At 45.4% G+C, this 16,554-nt stretch overlaps 1 protein-coding gene across 1 annotated transcript in view; it reads right to left on the bottom strand.

Annotated features, from left to right (window-relative positions):
* The window catches only part of LOC126474837 (arylsulfatase B-like), a 111,882-nt gene that overhangs the window by 4,091 nt on the left and 91,237 nt on the right, over positions 1-16,554 (bottom strand). The window contains exon 7 of the mRNA XM_050102314.1: positions 10,473-10,631. Coding sequence (XP_049958271.1) covers positions 10,473-10,631 — 159 coding nt within the window. The remainder of the gene's footprint in view (positions 1-10,472; positions 10,632-16,554) is intronic.

The following is a 16,554-nucleotide window of genomic DNA, read 5'->3' as shown; positions in this document are numbered from 1 at the left end:
ATTGTCCTGTTGGAACAGCAAGTTCCCTTGCCGGTCTAGGAATGGTAGAACGATGGGTTCGATGACGTTTTGGATGTACCGTGCACTATTCAGTGTCCCCTCGACGATCACCAGTGGTGTACGGCCAGTGTAGGAGATCGCTCCCCACACCATGATGCCGGGTGTTGGCCCTGTGTGCCTCGGTCGTATGCAGTCCTGATTGTGGCGCTCACCTGCACGGCGCCAAACACGCATACGACCATCATTGGCACCAAGGCTGAAGCGACTCTCATCGCTGAAGACGACACGTCTCCATTCGTCCCTCCATACACGCCTATCGCGACACCACTGGAGGCGGGCTGCACGATGTTGGGGCGTGAGCGGAAGACGGCCTAACGGTGTGCGGGACCGTAGCCCAGCTTCATGGAGACGGTTGCGAATGGTCCTCGCCGATACCCCAGGAGCAACAGTGTCCCTAATTTGCTGGGAAGTGGCGGTGCGGTCCTCTACGGCACTGCGTAGGATCCTACGGTCTTGGCGTGCATCCGTGCGTCGCTGCGGTCCGGTCCCAGGTCGACGGGCACGTGCACCTTCCGCCGACCACTGGCGACAACATCGATGTACTGTGGAGACCTCACGCCCCACGTGTTGAGCAATTCGGCGGTACGTCCACCCGGCCTCCCGCATGCCCACTATACGCCCTCGCTCAAAGTCCGTCAACTGCACATACGGTTCACGTCCACGCTGTCGCGGCATGCTACCAGTGTTAAAGACTGCGATGGAGCTCCGTATGCCACGGCAAACTGGCTGACACTGACGGCGGCGGTGCACAAATGCTGCGCAGCTAGCGCCATTCGACAGCCAACACCGCGGTTCCTGGTGTGTCCGCTGTGCCGTGCGTGTGATCATTGCTTGTACAGCCCTCTCGCAGTGTCCGGAGCAAGTATGGTGGGTCTGACACACCGGTGTCAATGTGTTCTTTTTTCCATTTCCAGGAGTGTATCTACACACGTTGGGGTAATATCGGGCAATGCTGCAGACGCTTGGTGCTCTTCAGAGGCGCGACTATGATCGTAAATATCCTGGAAAGACTGTTGCTGCTGTAAGATTAGGAAAACTATTGTACAGAAAGGCGTCAAGCAAATTTAATGTACCACGTTCAACGGTAGAGAATAAAGTTTATAATAAAAATCCCCTAGTGATTGGAAGGCATGTCTTAAGTACCATTTACAGCAACCCAAATATAGAGCCCCTAATTACATCCCTTTTGACTGCGAAGGATATAAAAAACAGCCATCCTGACCTTGACAGTAGCTACTGCCAACAAAACATTAACACTACTGAAAGTTTGACCAACAGAAATGCTAAGGAACTAGCAACATCTATTCCACGGAAAGAACAAAATGAAAGACTATCAGATGATGACTTAATCCACGAAGCATGAAACTCTAAATAAAGAATTCAAAATATACGTTTTACGAAGGTTAAAACCAAGGCGAGATAAAGTGATCAGCGATAACATTTATCCAAAAAAAGAATTGTAGCCACATCGAGCTGTAAGTTCGCTGCGACTACAATGGAGATTTTAATTCGCTCTCTTGTAGACGTCGCAATAGAAGCCCGCTTATTGACCGATGTTAGATTGTTTCAGACCTATCTGGAATTTTTAAGTTTTCCAATTATCGTCTTGATGTCTTAGTCAAAGTTCTGAAGAAAGGTCATTGAACATTTGCCGTTTAGCCAGACAACGGAACAGATATTATACGCGAGGGAAAAGTAACCCTTGTGATAGTTAATCAATTCTGGGACTTAGTCGTCGTGATCTGTGATTGTCACGAACATTGAAAGACCCAGCAATGTACCAGACGTCGACATAAATTCTACAAACGGACTTGAATGGGAAACATATACACTCAGTCATCGAGCATTCACAGGTACTCCGTGTTGTCGGAAGCTGTAGTCAATATCAGAATTGCTTATGTAAATCGTAGCTTCAATTCCTTGAATGACAGATTGGTGTGATTTCCAGTGCAGCGGTTGGATAATTCAGAAGTTCAATAAACTCAGTTATAACTTTGTTACTTCGTGTCGTCTGTATCATTTCATTGAACTTTATTGTGTCACTGTGAATACTTATTTTATTGATAGAACGCGGAAGCTACAGGAGACTGAGTTACATTATTAACAGGGAACAGTAATTGAACATTTTATTACGCCGATTTCTGCACGTTATTTAGTGAATACATTATCTCTGGATCTAGGACGTAGCAGTTGTTGAATTAGCACCATAGCGACGCATGAACGACGCTATAAAACTTCACAAATCAACATCCTCGCAAGAGTATAATGTGGCAGCGTCTTGAATGCTGGAACATATAATTCGAGATATCATATTACCTGCGTTTGAACATTCGTTTGCAAACTGGGCGTAAAAATTATTATCTTCAAGTTTCGTGTAAGTGAATAATCCCGTCGCGAACACGCGAAGGATATTTGGTTTATTGTTTCAGATAAAGGGAGTTGTTGCGGTACCGAGTGGTGCAGTCGCTGTGTGTGGCAGTAAGGAAGAGACACATCCTTCGGACACCATTGCTTCAATTATAATCGAGGGACGCATATACATTTCGGCGCGCTGCTCCATCGACACGCGGATATCTGTTAAAAGGAGGTAGAATCAGAAACCAACCAAACAAAGACAGGAGTTTTTTTTAACAGTTACAGATCGGAGATGTCGCGATCGACGGACGCCGACCTGTGTCAATCAGAGTAGAACATCCATTTCCATCGAGCCGACAAACACACACACATTGAAGATAAGACACTTGTCCATGGTATTTTAATGGCTGCACATTGCGGTTTTACTTTTACCTGTGATGATGTTAGGTACATAGTGAAAGGATATCTTGATAAATGTGGACGAAGGAAAAAATGTTTTCCTTGTAACATGCCCGGGATTGAGTGGTAGCGTTCATTCTTACAGCGTCACACTGCCATGTTAAGCGTCCGGCTAGCTGAGAACATTAAAGGGCAACGTGCTGTAGTGAATTATGAGACAACGAAATCGTATTTCCAGAATGGTGGTGAAAAAATGGAAAATATAGATCCCAAAAATATAATCAATTATGATGAGACCAATCTGTGTGGCGACCCTGGGAGGAAACAAGTGAGAATCAGAAGGGGAACAAAAGATGTTTTAGTAATGAATGCAGCGACTTGGGACGGAAAATTATTACCACCCTATGTGGTCTACAAATCGGAGCATTTATGGAAGACTTGCAAAGAAGGAGGTCCCAAGGGAACCTACTATAACCGCAATAAAAGTGGATAATTTGTTCTGTCTACATTTCAAGACTGGTGTGTAACTATTGCTCTGCCTTACCTCAAGTCAATGGAGGGGGAGAAAGTTACGATACGAGGCAACCTTTCAAGTCACATTTCACCGCGGGTAAAAAAAAAAAAAAGATGGCTGTGAGACGAATGAAATCTATTTTATTTTGTTGCCACCAACCACTACTCATATTTTACAGGCATTACATGTAGGTTAATTCAGAACTTTGAAAGCTACTTGGCGGGCAGTACTTACGCATTGAAAGAAGAGCTCCCATCGACTAATATCGATAGATGCTCTCCCATCACTTTTGAAGGAAACGCTTAAAAAGTATCAGCAAACGAAGAAGACAATATAAGAAGTGCATTCCGTGGAATGGGATTAATTCCATTTGACCCTGAAAGTCCTCAAAAAATTGCCTCACGGACATAACTCTCGAAATGATTCTTTAGAAGCCTGGCCTTCGAGCTTTGGAGATATGCTTCAGATTGTTCATTATGGAATGAAAAACAATAAAAGTGTCCAACGAAAGTGAAAAATGTATGTTGCCGCAGAGAAGTCCATTTTAGTCATCGATATGACAAACAGAGATAATACTGATTCAGTGTCTGACTGCTTGTGAATAACGAAGCAGTACCCACTGGAGACGAAAGCAGCAGAGCAGAGTAATCAGTTCTGGAAGTGGAGCCTTTTGTTCTAATGGAAATGGAAATCATCGTATGGCATTGTTGGTCCGGAGGCCCCATTTGGGGGAGTTCGGCCGCCATATTGCAAGTCCTTTTTGTTCTTAAGAATCATCTACACATGACTGGGGGAAACATCGAAATAGGCTGTTTGTTGGAATCGCAACACAAGTGGGCACAAAAGAAGTGGAAGTCACATTTCTGAGTCCATATCAAGGCAGAAAATCTGTGTTTATTTTTCCTTCCGTTTCAGACGATGCTATTGTATTGTAAGAGAGTTGCCGACTCCAAGAGAAGGGAAGCGGAAGTTTTCTTTCACTGAGAACATATTATAGATTATTATTTTTTTGTTGGATGAGTAAGTCGTCTTTCTTAATCAAATAGTTTGTAAATATGTATGTAAAGGTTTTATAAATATGTGTCAAATGTTTACTGAAGATATGTCGAATATTTTGTATCCATTTGCAAAAAAAGTTTTCTAAGCATGTAAAATATTTTTCTAAATATGTGTATTTTTTAAAACGATATTCACAGTCAGAAATTACCCCATTAGAGTTTAATAAGGGCCTTTGCTCCGAAATTCCATGAATGTCCGAAATTACCCCACCAAAGGGGTAGCACCAGACAGTTATACACTCCTGGAAATGGAAAAAAGAACACATTGACACCGGTGTGTCAGATCCACCATACTTGCTCCGGACACTGCGAGAGGGCTGTACAAGCAATGATCACACGCACGGCACAGCGGACACACCAGGAACCGCGGTGTTGGCTGTCGAATGGCGCTAGCTGCGCAGCATTTGTGCACCGCCGCCGTCAGTGTCTGCCAGTTTGCCGTGGCATACGGAGCTCCATCGCAGTCTTTAACACTGGTAGCATGCCGCGACAGCGTGGACGTGAACCGTACGTGCAGTTGACGGACTTTGAGCGAGGGCGTATAGTGGGCATGCGGGAGGCCGGGTGGACGTACCGCCGAATTGCTCAACACGTGGGGCGTGAGGTCTCCACAGTACATCGATGTTGTCGCCAGTGGTCGGCGGAAGGTGCACGTGCCCGTCGACCTGGGACCGGACCGCAGCGACGCACGGATGCACGCCAAGACCGTAGGATCCTACGCAGTGCCGTAGGGGACCGCACCGCCACTTCCCAGCAAATTAGGGACACTGTCGCTCCTGGGGTATCGGCGAGGACCATTCGCAACCGTCTCCATGAAGCTGGGCTACGGTCCCGCACACCGTTAGGCCGTCTTCCGCTCACGCCCCAACATCGTGCAGCCCGCCTCCAGTGGTGTCGCGACAGGCGTGAATGGAGGGACGAATGGAGACGTGTCGTCTTCAGCGATGAGAGTCGCTTCTGCCTTGGTGCCAATGATGGTCGTATGCGTGTTTGGCGCCGTGCAGGTGAGCGCCACAATCAGGACTGCATACGACCGAGGCACACAGGGCCAACACCCGGCATCATGGTGTGGGGAGCGATCTCCTACACTGGCCGTACACCACTGGTGATCGTCGAGGGGACACTGAATAGTGCACGGTACATCCAAACCGTCATCGAACCCATCGTTCTGCCATTCCTAGACCGGCAAGGGAACTCGCTGTTCCAACAGGACAATGGACGTCCGCATGTATCCCGTGCCACCCAACGTGCTCTAGAAGCTGTAAGTCAACTACCCTGGCCAGCAAGATCTCCGGATCTGTCCCCCATTGAGCATGTTTGGGACTGGATGAAGCGTCGTCTCACGCGGTCTGCACGTCCAGCACGAACGCTGGTCCAACTGAGGCGCCAGGTGGAAATGGCATGGCAAGCCTTTCCACAGGACTACATCCAGCATCTCTACGATCGTCTCCATGGGAGAACAGCAGCCTGCATTGCTGCGAAAGGTGGATATACACTGTAGTAGTGCCGACATTGTGCATGCTCTGTTGCCTGTGTCTATGTGCCTGTGGTTCTGTCAGTGTGATCATGTGATGTATCTGACCCCAGGAATGTGTCAATAAAGTTTCCCCTTCCTGGGACAATGAATTCACGGTGTTCTTATTTCAATTTCCAGGAGTGTATTTGTTAGATTCTGACTAATTAAAAATATTTTTGACTGAAGTTCCTTGATAGTATTATTCTCCATTGTTTATCTCTCTCGCACATGAAACTTCCTGGCAGATTGAAACTGTGTGCCATAGACTCGAACTCGTGATCTTTGCCTATCACGGACAAGTGCTCTACCAACTGTGCTACCCAAGCACGACTCATGACCCTTCCTGACAGCTCTACTTCCACCAGGATCTCGTCTCCTATCTTTGAAACCTCACAGAAGCTCTCCTACGAACCTTGCAAGACCAATGCAGAGACATGGCTTAGCCATAGCGTCAGGATGTTTACAGAATGAAATTTTCACTGTTTCCTGGCAGATTAAATCTGTGTGCCGGACCGAAACTGTGCCATTTGCAGGCAAGTGTTCTACCAACTGAGAAACCCAAGAACAACTTACGACTCGTCCTTAAAGCTGCACTTCCACCGGAAGTTTGGAAGGTAGGAGACGAAGTACTGGTATAAGTACAGCTGCGGGAACGATTCGTGAGTCGTGCATGGTTAGCTCATTGCCCACGAAAGGCAAAGGTCCCGAGTTCGAGTCTCGGTCCGGCACACAGATTTAATCGTCCAGGAAATTTCATATCAGCGCACACTCCGCTGCAGAGCGCAAATTTCATTCTGGTAACATAACTATGCGATTCGTGGATTACGAGAAACCTGTGGACTATTCTCATAGCGGTGGATGCACCAAGACACTTGTTACACATAATCCAACGACTGTACTTTCCCAACACAGAGATACAAAGAATCGATAACACCTTCTCAGATATCTTTTCTACTAACATCGGCGTGAGACAAGGTTGAATTCTCTTTTCTCTGTTGTTCAATACGTATGCGCGATGTTCTTGAGGACTGCCATGATGAAATTGTTATACTTGACACCCTGATAGTTGCAATACCCTGTCATCAACTGGAAACTGTTATGCGAAGGTTCGCCGAACGAAAAACAGAATATGATCTTTAAATCAACAATACGAAGGCCAAAGGGACGATGGTTGATCACCCTAATGACATAACAAATATTTCTGCCTACGACTTCAGTCGCATCGAGCATTTAGGATGTATTGCCATTGATAACTGAAACTGCGAGCCTGAGGTCCCTAGGAACGTTTTGGTTGCGAGAAATTCTGCAGGAAAACTTGCTCGCATTTGAACGGACACTTCCATCTCGGGCAATAGAAAGTTCATCCTCATCCAAACTCTAAATCTTCCCTGTCGCGAACTAGGGAGCAGAAATTTGGACGATGAGGACAGCAGATTGTCGCAGAACTGATGCTATGGAAATGTGGTGCTATAGAAGGTTACTTACGGTACAGTGGACAGCACGTTGAACTAATGAATCGATTCTGAGACAGATCGGCATAAGCTGAAATATTCTGATCATACTGCCAGAAAGCAAAAAGCAATGGAACAAACAATTATTCAGGGAAAAGTCGACGACCGATAGCCTGGATGGCGCGCATCATTACGGTGAATAGACCAGATTAAGAGCTTGACTTGGATGGGCTTGCAACAAGCTAGTCATCATGACCAAGCCGGAGCTACATGGAAGCAGGTCGTCAATGGATTTACCACGTGTTGGCACTACACTCCTGCGCAGGATTGGACCAAAGAGAGATTGTGGGCCGGCCGGAGTGGTCGAGCGGTTCTAGGCGCTACGGTCTGAAACCGCGCGACCGCTACGGTCGCACGTTCGAAACCTGCTTCGGGCATGGATGTGTGTGATGTTCATAGGTTAGTAAGGTTTAAGTAGTTCTACGTTCTAGGGGACTGATGACCTCAGACGTTAAGTCTCATGGTGCTCAGAGCCATTTGAACCATTTTTGAAGAGATTGTGGTGCTCAGACGTAACCTCCAAACTAGGGTAATGGTAGGTAGAGTTGCTTTCTCTCACTTTTATTCATAACCACCCGTCGGCCTAGTATCACTTAGCTCGAATCTTGTATCTTTCAACAAACCTTTGAACACTGCACCTTCCTTTACATCGGAACTTTTCTGTTCCTTTATCTCACCCACCCATGACACGCGATGCAGCAAAGAAGCTCATACTACTGGTGTCACCTGATGCTGATGGCAAGGTACAGTCTTCAAATATGTTTCATCAAGTACCTTTTATCATGGTTGAAAGAGGGTCCAGCACAAACTTACACTACTGGCCATTAAAATTGCTACACCACGAAGATGACGTGCTACAGACGCGAAATGTAACCTACAGGAAGAAGATGCTGTGATACGTAAATGATTAGCTTTTCCGACCATTCACAAAAGGCTGGCATCAGGAAAGTTTCCAACCGATTTCGTATACACAAAAAGCAGTTGACCGGTGTTTCCTGGTGAAACGTTATTGTGATGCCTCGTGTAAGGAGAAGAAATGCGTGCCGTCACGTTTCCGACTTTGATTAAGGGCGGATTGTAGCCCATCGCGATAGTGGTTTATCGTATCGCGACATTGCAGCTCGCGTTGGTCGAGATCCAGTGACAGTTAGCAGAATATGGAATCCTTGGGTACAGGAGGGTTGTACGGAGCGCCTTACTGGGTCCCAACGGCCTCGTATCTCTAGCAGTCAAGATGACAGGCATCATATCCGCATTGCTGTAACGGATCGTGTAGCCACGTCTCGATCCCTGAGTCAACAGATGGGGACGTTTGCAAGACAAAAACCATCTGCACGAACAGTTCGACGACGTTTGCAGCAGCATGGAATATCAGCTCGGAGACCATGGCTGTGGTTGCCCTGGACGCTGCATCACAGACAGGAGCTCCTGCGATCGTGTACTCAATGGCGAACCTGGGTGCACGAATGGCAAAACGTCATTTTTTTTCGGATGAATCCAGGTTCTGTTTACAGCATCATGATGGTCGCATCCGTGTTTGGCGACATCACGGTGAACGCACATCGGTAGCGTGTTTTCGTCATCGCCATACTGGTATATAACCAGGCGTGATGGTAAGGGTTGCCATTGGTTACACGACTCGGTCACCTCTTGTTAGCATTCAAGGCACTCTGAACAGATTACGTTACATTTTAGATGTGTTACGACCCGTGGCTGTACCCTTCATTCGATCCCTGCGAAACCCTACGTTTCAGCAGGATAATGCACGACCGCATGTTGATCTTCCTGTACAGGCCTTTCTGGATACTGAAAATGTTCGACTGCTGCCCTGGCCAGCCCATTCTCCAGATCTCTCACCAATTGAAAACGTCTGGTCAATGGTGGCCGACTGGTCGTCACAATGCGCCAGTCACTACTCTTGATGAACTGTGGTATCGTCTTGAAGCTGCATGGGCAGCTGTACCTGTACACACCATCCAAGATCTGTTTGACTCAATGCCTAGGCGTATCAAGGCCCTTATTACGGCCAGAGGTGGTTGTTCTGGGCACTGATTTCTCAGGATTTATGCACCCAAATTGCGTGAAAATGGTAATCACATGTCAGTTCGAGTATAATATATTTGCCCAATGGATACTCGTTTATCACCTGCATTTCCTCTTGGTGTAGCAGTTTTAATGCCTAGTAGTGTATACAGGGTGTTTCAAAAAGATACGGCCAAACTTTCAGGAAACATTCCTCACACACAAATAAAGAAGAGATGGTAAGTGGACATTTGTCCGGAAACGCTTAATTTCCATGTTAGAGCTCATTTTACTTTAATCAGTATGTACTGTACTTCCTCGATTCACCGCCGTGATTTCATACGGGATACTCTACCTGTGCTGCTAGAACATGTGCCTTTACAAGTACGACACAACATGTGGTTCATGCACGATGGAGCTCCTGCGCATTTCAGTCGAGGTGCTCGTACGCTTCTCAACAACAGATTCGGTGACCGATGGATTGGTAGAGGCGGACCAATTCCATGGCCACCACGCTCTCCTGACCTCAACCCCCTGTCATTTATGGGGGCATTTGAAATCTCTTGTCTACGCAACCCCGGTACCAAATGTAGAGACTCTTTGTGCTCGTATTGTAGACGGCTGTGATACAATACGCCATTTTCCAGGGCTGCATCAGCGCATCAGGGATTCCATGCGACGGAGGGTGGATGCATGTATCCTCGCTAACGGAGGACATTTTGCACATTTCCTGTAACAAATTGTTTGAAGTCACGCTGGTACGTTCTGTTGCTGTGTGTTTCCATTCCATGATTAATGTGATTTGAAGAGAAGTAATAAAATGAGCTCTAACATGGAAAGTAAGCGTTTCCGGACACATGTCCACATAACATATTTTCTTTCTTTGTGTATGAGGAATGTTTGCTAAAGTTTGGCCGCACCTTTTTGTAACACCCTGTATAGAATCCGAATGAATAGGCGATGCTACTGCTATTTCTAACTTCTGTCTTTCACCGAATCCTTTCTCTTCTCATTGCAGACATTTTAGAGGAACTCACCCTTGACGAGTTTCCAGTCGCCGACCCTCACTGCGGCATACCCGTCGTCGTCGTTGCGGTTGAGCAGAATCTCCGTGCGTGGCGACTCTCCGCCGCTCACCAGGGCATCCCACATGTCCACACCATCCAGGTCCGTTGGGAGACTCGACGCGTTTGCACCTAAAACAAGAGATGTCTTATGGATAGCTCTGCAGAGAGATATGTGAATTACAGCATTCACCGTCAGGTTGTAGGCATTTTTCACGCGTACCACTCAGTGTCTACAATAAACACTTTACGCCAGTCGGGTGGAGGGCAGCCTCTGGCCGAATAACATCTTTATTGAATAATATCCTACGCGACAAATATTTGGAAGTATGTTCAAAGAGGAAGGCAGCAACCTCTTATGAGAAGACTTTAGAGAGCTGGGAAGATACTTTGCTAAATGGAGACTAATTCCAAACAGGACAAAATTGAACTGTTGCGCTTGAACTTCAACAATAAACAAGCATATCTAAAACCCCAAGTATACTTCAGCAATTACTTAATTCACTATAATCCTTTTCCAAACTGCTTAGCGATAACAGTGGTCCAAACACTATCTTTTAAAATGCATCTAGAAAACTCCACAGCAAAAGTGAACACCGGTAACAACATAATCCAGAAGCTGTGCGGTACGACTTGACGGGTGGGGGGGGGGGGGGAGGGGGGAGGTGGGGATGGGTCTCTCGCATCCTCAGAATATCAACATTCAGTCCTGTGTAGTCGGTCGCCAAATACTGAACGTACAGTCTGGTTAAACAGCAACCACGTAAAGTAGATTGACAGTAAACTGCATGAGCCCACGATAAAAATTAGCGGCTGTATAAAAAGTATTATGTGTCAGATCGTTGATACGGTGAGCTCGCTAATTTGATATTAAAATACAAAACACGTCACACCATTAACAAATCACTGAAACTAAACTTATAACAACAGAGGGGAGGCCCCTAAGTACGTTGCAGAAAGGATACCACCTAAAGATCCACCAGGAAACGAAGAATGTGGCAGTAAGATAGGGACAGTCAGAAAACTATTCCGAAATATGTATAAAAATAAAACACTCTCAATGATTGCGATTTTCGTAGAATGTGTCACCATGACAAGTCGAGGAAGTCTTTGTAACATTATTTCGATTGTGATAAATATAAACAACTGAAGGCTTTTTAAAAAGAAAGGGAATAAATGTGTGCATGTAAAAGGATTTTTTTTAAAAAAGACGTAACCAGGACAACCAAATGGGACTAAACTGGGAATAGTACGGCCAGAGAGAACCAAAGGATCATTAGAAAAAAACAAGTGAAAATAAAGTGTCAGAGAGAACACGTAGAAAAGAAACAAATGAATTAGATGGGTGGAAAGGAATGATATATGGCAGAATTAAATGTAACACAGCCGCAGATGTAAACCAAATTAAATTACTGGAAGAGGATCAATTAAATAAAGGAATTCCAAGAGAAAATGAGTAAGTAAAGTGCAAGGTCGGGAGATATCAAAGGTTTTTGTTTTGTTTTTAAGTGTCTGTTGTCTAGTTTCGTGGTTACTTCCATCTTTACCAGCCCTGTGTTAATGACTTCTTCTGTACTAAACTAGTTCACTTAAAATTCTGTGTAATCCGTTTGGTATACTGTAGTATTTGACTTTCCTTCTTTCTTCGTTACTACATTACGTTCATCCTAAAATTCCAGCTTGCTGCAAATTTATCCAGTTAACCTGTTTCTGCTACTTATTGGGTCTTTCATAGACTTCTTTCCTCATGTAGCCCATTCAGTAGTTCTTCCTTTTGTTGTTAGTTAGTTATTCACATGTTATCATAGATTATTTGCAGAATGATTTTTATCGAGACGTTCTGGAACGAGTCAGTTTACAAATATGTATACATTCATAGTGTTAACATTCATAAATACAGAAGGAAGTACGGCTATTTTTGATGTAACGTATCGATTCCGTACTCCATATCGCTGACTTCTGGAACTTTAGAAGCTGAGGGCGCTTTCCCTCTTCAAATGGTTCAAATGGCTCTGAGCACTATGTGACTTAACTTCTGAGGTCATCAGTCCCCTAGAACTTAGAACGACTTAAACCTAACTAACCTAGGGACATCACACACACCCATGCCCGAGGCAGGATTCGAACCTGCGACCGTAGCGGTCGCGCTGTTCCAGGCTGTAGCGCCTAGAACCACTCGGCCACCCCGGCCGGCTACTGCGGTCTCTCGGAATATTTAGTTCTGAGATGTGTGAAGGAAATTGGGCGCCATTATCTGCCGGAGACTGCGTCACATCTGCTAAAGTCTCTAGGTGAAGGTTTTCTTCCGTCTCTAGAACCTATGTCTGCTATCTACCATGCCACAACCGTATGGCAAGTGCCCCCTATCGTGCCTGGAAGGCAAATGTTCTCTTTAGTCCTTCACCCGGAAGTGTCCTCTCGCTTTTGTCGACGACAGGAGTTATCTCTGAGTTATTCCTGACCTTTGCAAGTGCATACAGTACTTGTGCACCAATGAAAACAGCCCTTTAAAATGCCTGCTGACGATATATTTGTTGGAAAGTCAACAATCCTGTCTCCATGTAAAAAAGTTTGCAACATTAACGAGTCGTTACGTACCTAAGCTTTGCAAATCTTGAACGAATCTGAGTATCTCTTCACTCTACAGTCAGTTTGATGTTTTAGGCAATGCGGTCACATCCACGTATGCACTTCTTAAAAATGGGCACCTCGACTTTCCCTACTCTTTAGAGTTGCGCCTGTATGTCACAAACAGAAAAGTATTTTCTTTACAAGTAAAACAACGGCGTTTCATGGAATGCTAAGATATTTGTCTATCACTGAGTGTCACTCGCATACTGTTCTTGGAAGGCGAGTTTTCAGCACAAAACTAAATTACTTTGAAGTTTGTTGTGAGAGGTGCCTCTGCTTGTAAAAACTGCGGCACTTCTCCTGGGAGCATGTGCGCCTCACGCCATGTTAACTGTTTCTGTGAAAGCAAGTCTGGACGCATGTCAGGCACAGCGAAAAAGCGTTATGAGAAAACGATAGGATGCCGCATGGCTGTCGCCACCCCTGACAATAGTGGGGTCCGCGCCAATATGTGCTTCTAGCGGTTGCTGAGGCATGCACTGACGTCTGAAAAGGCATCCCGCAGCACCTATGGGAGCGGGGGTTGAGGGGTGGGGGAAGGGGGAAGAGGTCATACCGTTGTGTTACTAGCTATTTCATGGGGGTTGTCTCGCCTTGCACTTAACTGAGCTATAGATAAAATTACTTGCAAAATTTGCAGTAGTACGAAAAGGAAGTAATATAGGAGTAAATGGGTTACTCATAGCAGTCAGTGATATTTTTCATTACAATCATTAAGTACCGAGCGAGGTGGCGCAGTGGTTAGCACACTGGACTCGCATTCGGGAGGACGACGGTTCAATCCCGTCTCCGGCCATCCTGATTTAGGTTTTCCGTGATTTCCCTAAATCGTTTCAGGCGAATGTCGAGATGGTTCCTTTGAAAGGGCACGGCCGATTTCCTTCCCAATCCTTCCCAAACCCGAACTTGCGCTCCGTCTCTAATGACCTCGCTGTCGACGGGACGTTAAACACTAACCACCTCTACCACAATCATTAAGTATCTTATTAAGAGATTGATATGAACGTCAGAGAGTAACATTTGCAATTGCAATTATGCTTATTACATGCAAATCCCCATCTCGCAATAGACTGCGATGTATCAATGTACTGGTACGTTTTGGCAATCCACGGGAAGCAGCACAATCGGATCATGAAGCATATCCTCAGAGGAGACACCACAAGTTTCACTTGGCCCAATCAGCGCCTGCGCCAATCTGGTATCATTTAAACCAATCATGAATCTTGGTGAAAGACCGAGAACAGCGTCAATACCCAGAATGGAATAGCGTGTGTTAAAAACAATGAATGGCTGCCAGAAACAAATACCAGATGGATTGCTGCAGTAGAAGGCTTTGTGCTCTCCAACATTTGGTGAACATTGTACCACAGACCGTCGTACCTATTTCAGGTACAAAGCGTGCAAGCCCTGACCACATCTGAATTTCCATTGCTGGCTGCCTTCTACCAACGCATCCTTACACAATGCGGCAACGAGTCACAAATCCTGATTCACAAGTAATTAACGGATAAAGCTTGCCTTACCCGAGACGGTAATACGCACATTCACAGGACACAGGTTTATGCTTATGATAACTCAAATGCTACGATTCAGACGGCTCATCAACGGATATTTCCCATTAACCTTTGCGCAGGTGTCAGTGGTGATCGAGTGAATGGAGCATATGTCCTACCGGTCTAACTTACTGATCTCGTTTAACTTTATTTCCTGTTACACATTCTTTTCGACGATTTGGATGATGTGCCTGACGATAAAAAGATGTATGTGTGGTGCATACATCAGGGTGCAACGACACACTTTCTCATGGTTTTTCAGGAATATGTACCGCGAATACTGGACAACGCGTGTACCGGTAGTGGCTCGCCAGTAACATGGACTTCCAGGTTCCCTAACTTGAACCATTAATTTTTTTTTGTGATCTGAAAACTTTGGTGTACTGCAACTGTATCAGTGATCTCCAGAAACTCATTGTTGATGTTCGTCGGTGCATTACGAACGTACCCAGGACTTACGTAAGTGTACAGGCATCAGCGAGGAGAGGTGTTGAAGCGTGCCTCCATACAAAGGTTCCACGTTTCTGTGTTCAAGAACGTGTCTGCAGTTTGGACATTCTGGAACTCTACTGTATGTTCATCATGTCATAACACATCGTACGGAAGAAACCGTTGGTTTCCAGACCAGTATTTGTTAGGATTCTTTACTTGTTTCATTGATCTCTACTCGCCCATTTTCGATTATACCTACATTAGTCAAAAACCTTGCACAATCAATTAAGCGCACGCAGAAAGCATGAAAGAATACAGGCTTGAAGGTCAAAGGTATCTACAGAAGTTACTGAAGCTGAATTATTGAAAAGGACAGACTGTTCCACACTAAATTGTGAGTGATTTTTAAGTAATCTATGGGGAACAGTATTGTTTGATCAAGTAATTTCGTAAAATAGTTTAGCATGCTCGGTGCAATAAGGAGATAGTAGACTGGCAAACAGCTTACTGCTTCTCCATCGTCACTCACCTGAGGCGCGCCACTGTGCAGACGTAAATACAGTCCGTTTAGCAGAAAACATTACTAGTCTACCTTGTCTCAGTCAGTTGTTTCTTGTGGATCTATAACATAGATAATACATACTGGTAAATTACGAGTAGAACAGGGATGCTTCCTTAATAAGAAATGTCCCATACCATTCTCCACGCTACTGTCCACGACAATACATTTTCGTACCCATTTGCTCGTCAGTATATTTTTAAACTGCTTTTCCTAGTCTGCAGCTCGTGGTCGTGCGGTAGCGTTCTCGCTTCCCACGCCCGGGTTCCCGGGTTCGATTCCCGGCGGGGTCAGGGATTTTCTCGGCCTCGTGATGACTGGGTGTTGTGTGATGTCCTTAGGTTAGTTAGGTTTAAGTAGTTCTAAGTTCTAGGGGACTGATGACCATAGATGTTGAGTACCATAGTGCTCAGAGCCATTTGAACCATTTTTTTGCTTTTCCCATCATATTCGTCACACACTGTGCAACATGGTGTACCGCTTGGCAAAAATCAGAAGAGAGTTAGGGTCGTGTTACTCCAGCACATTATTAGCAAGCATCACAAAAATGGTTCAAATGGCGTTGAGCACTATGGGACTTAACTACTGAGGTCATCAGTCCCCTAGAACTTAGAACTACTTAAAACTAACTAACCTAAGGACATTAAACACATCCATGCCCGAGGCAGGATTCGAACCTGCGACCGTAGTGGTCGCGCGGTTCCAGACTGTAGCGCCTAGAACCATTCGGTCATTCCGGCCGGCGCTAGCATCACTGCAGGCTCCTGTTCGATTACGAAAATAATTCAAAACCTACATCAGCCCAACTAAAATTCAGTACTTTTCTGTTAATTTTAGCTAGTTCTAAGCACAATAATGATAATGAACGATACTATATGAC

This window comes from Schistocerca serialis, chromosome 4 (genome assembly GCF_023864345.2).
Source record: "Schistocerca serialis cubense isolate TAMUIC-IGC-003099 chromosome 4, iqSchSeri2.2, whole genome shotgun sequence".
Classification (NCBI taxonomy): domain Eukaryota; kingdom Metazoa; phylum Arthropoda; class Insecta; order Orthoptera; family Acrididae; genus Schistocerca; species Schistocerca serialis.
Note: the sequence above shows the minus strand (reverse complement) of the source record. Positions and strands in the feature narration are given on the sequence as shown.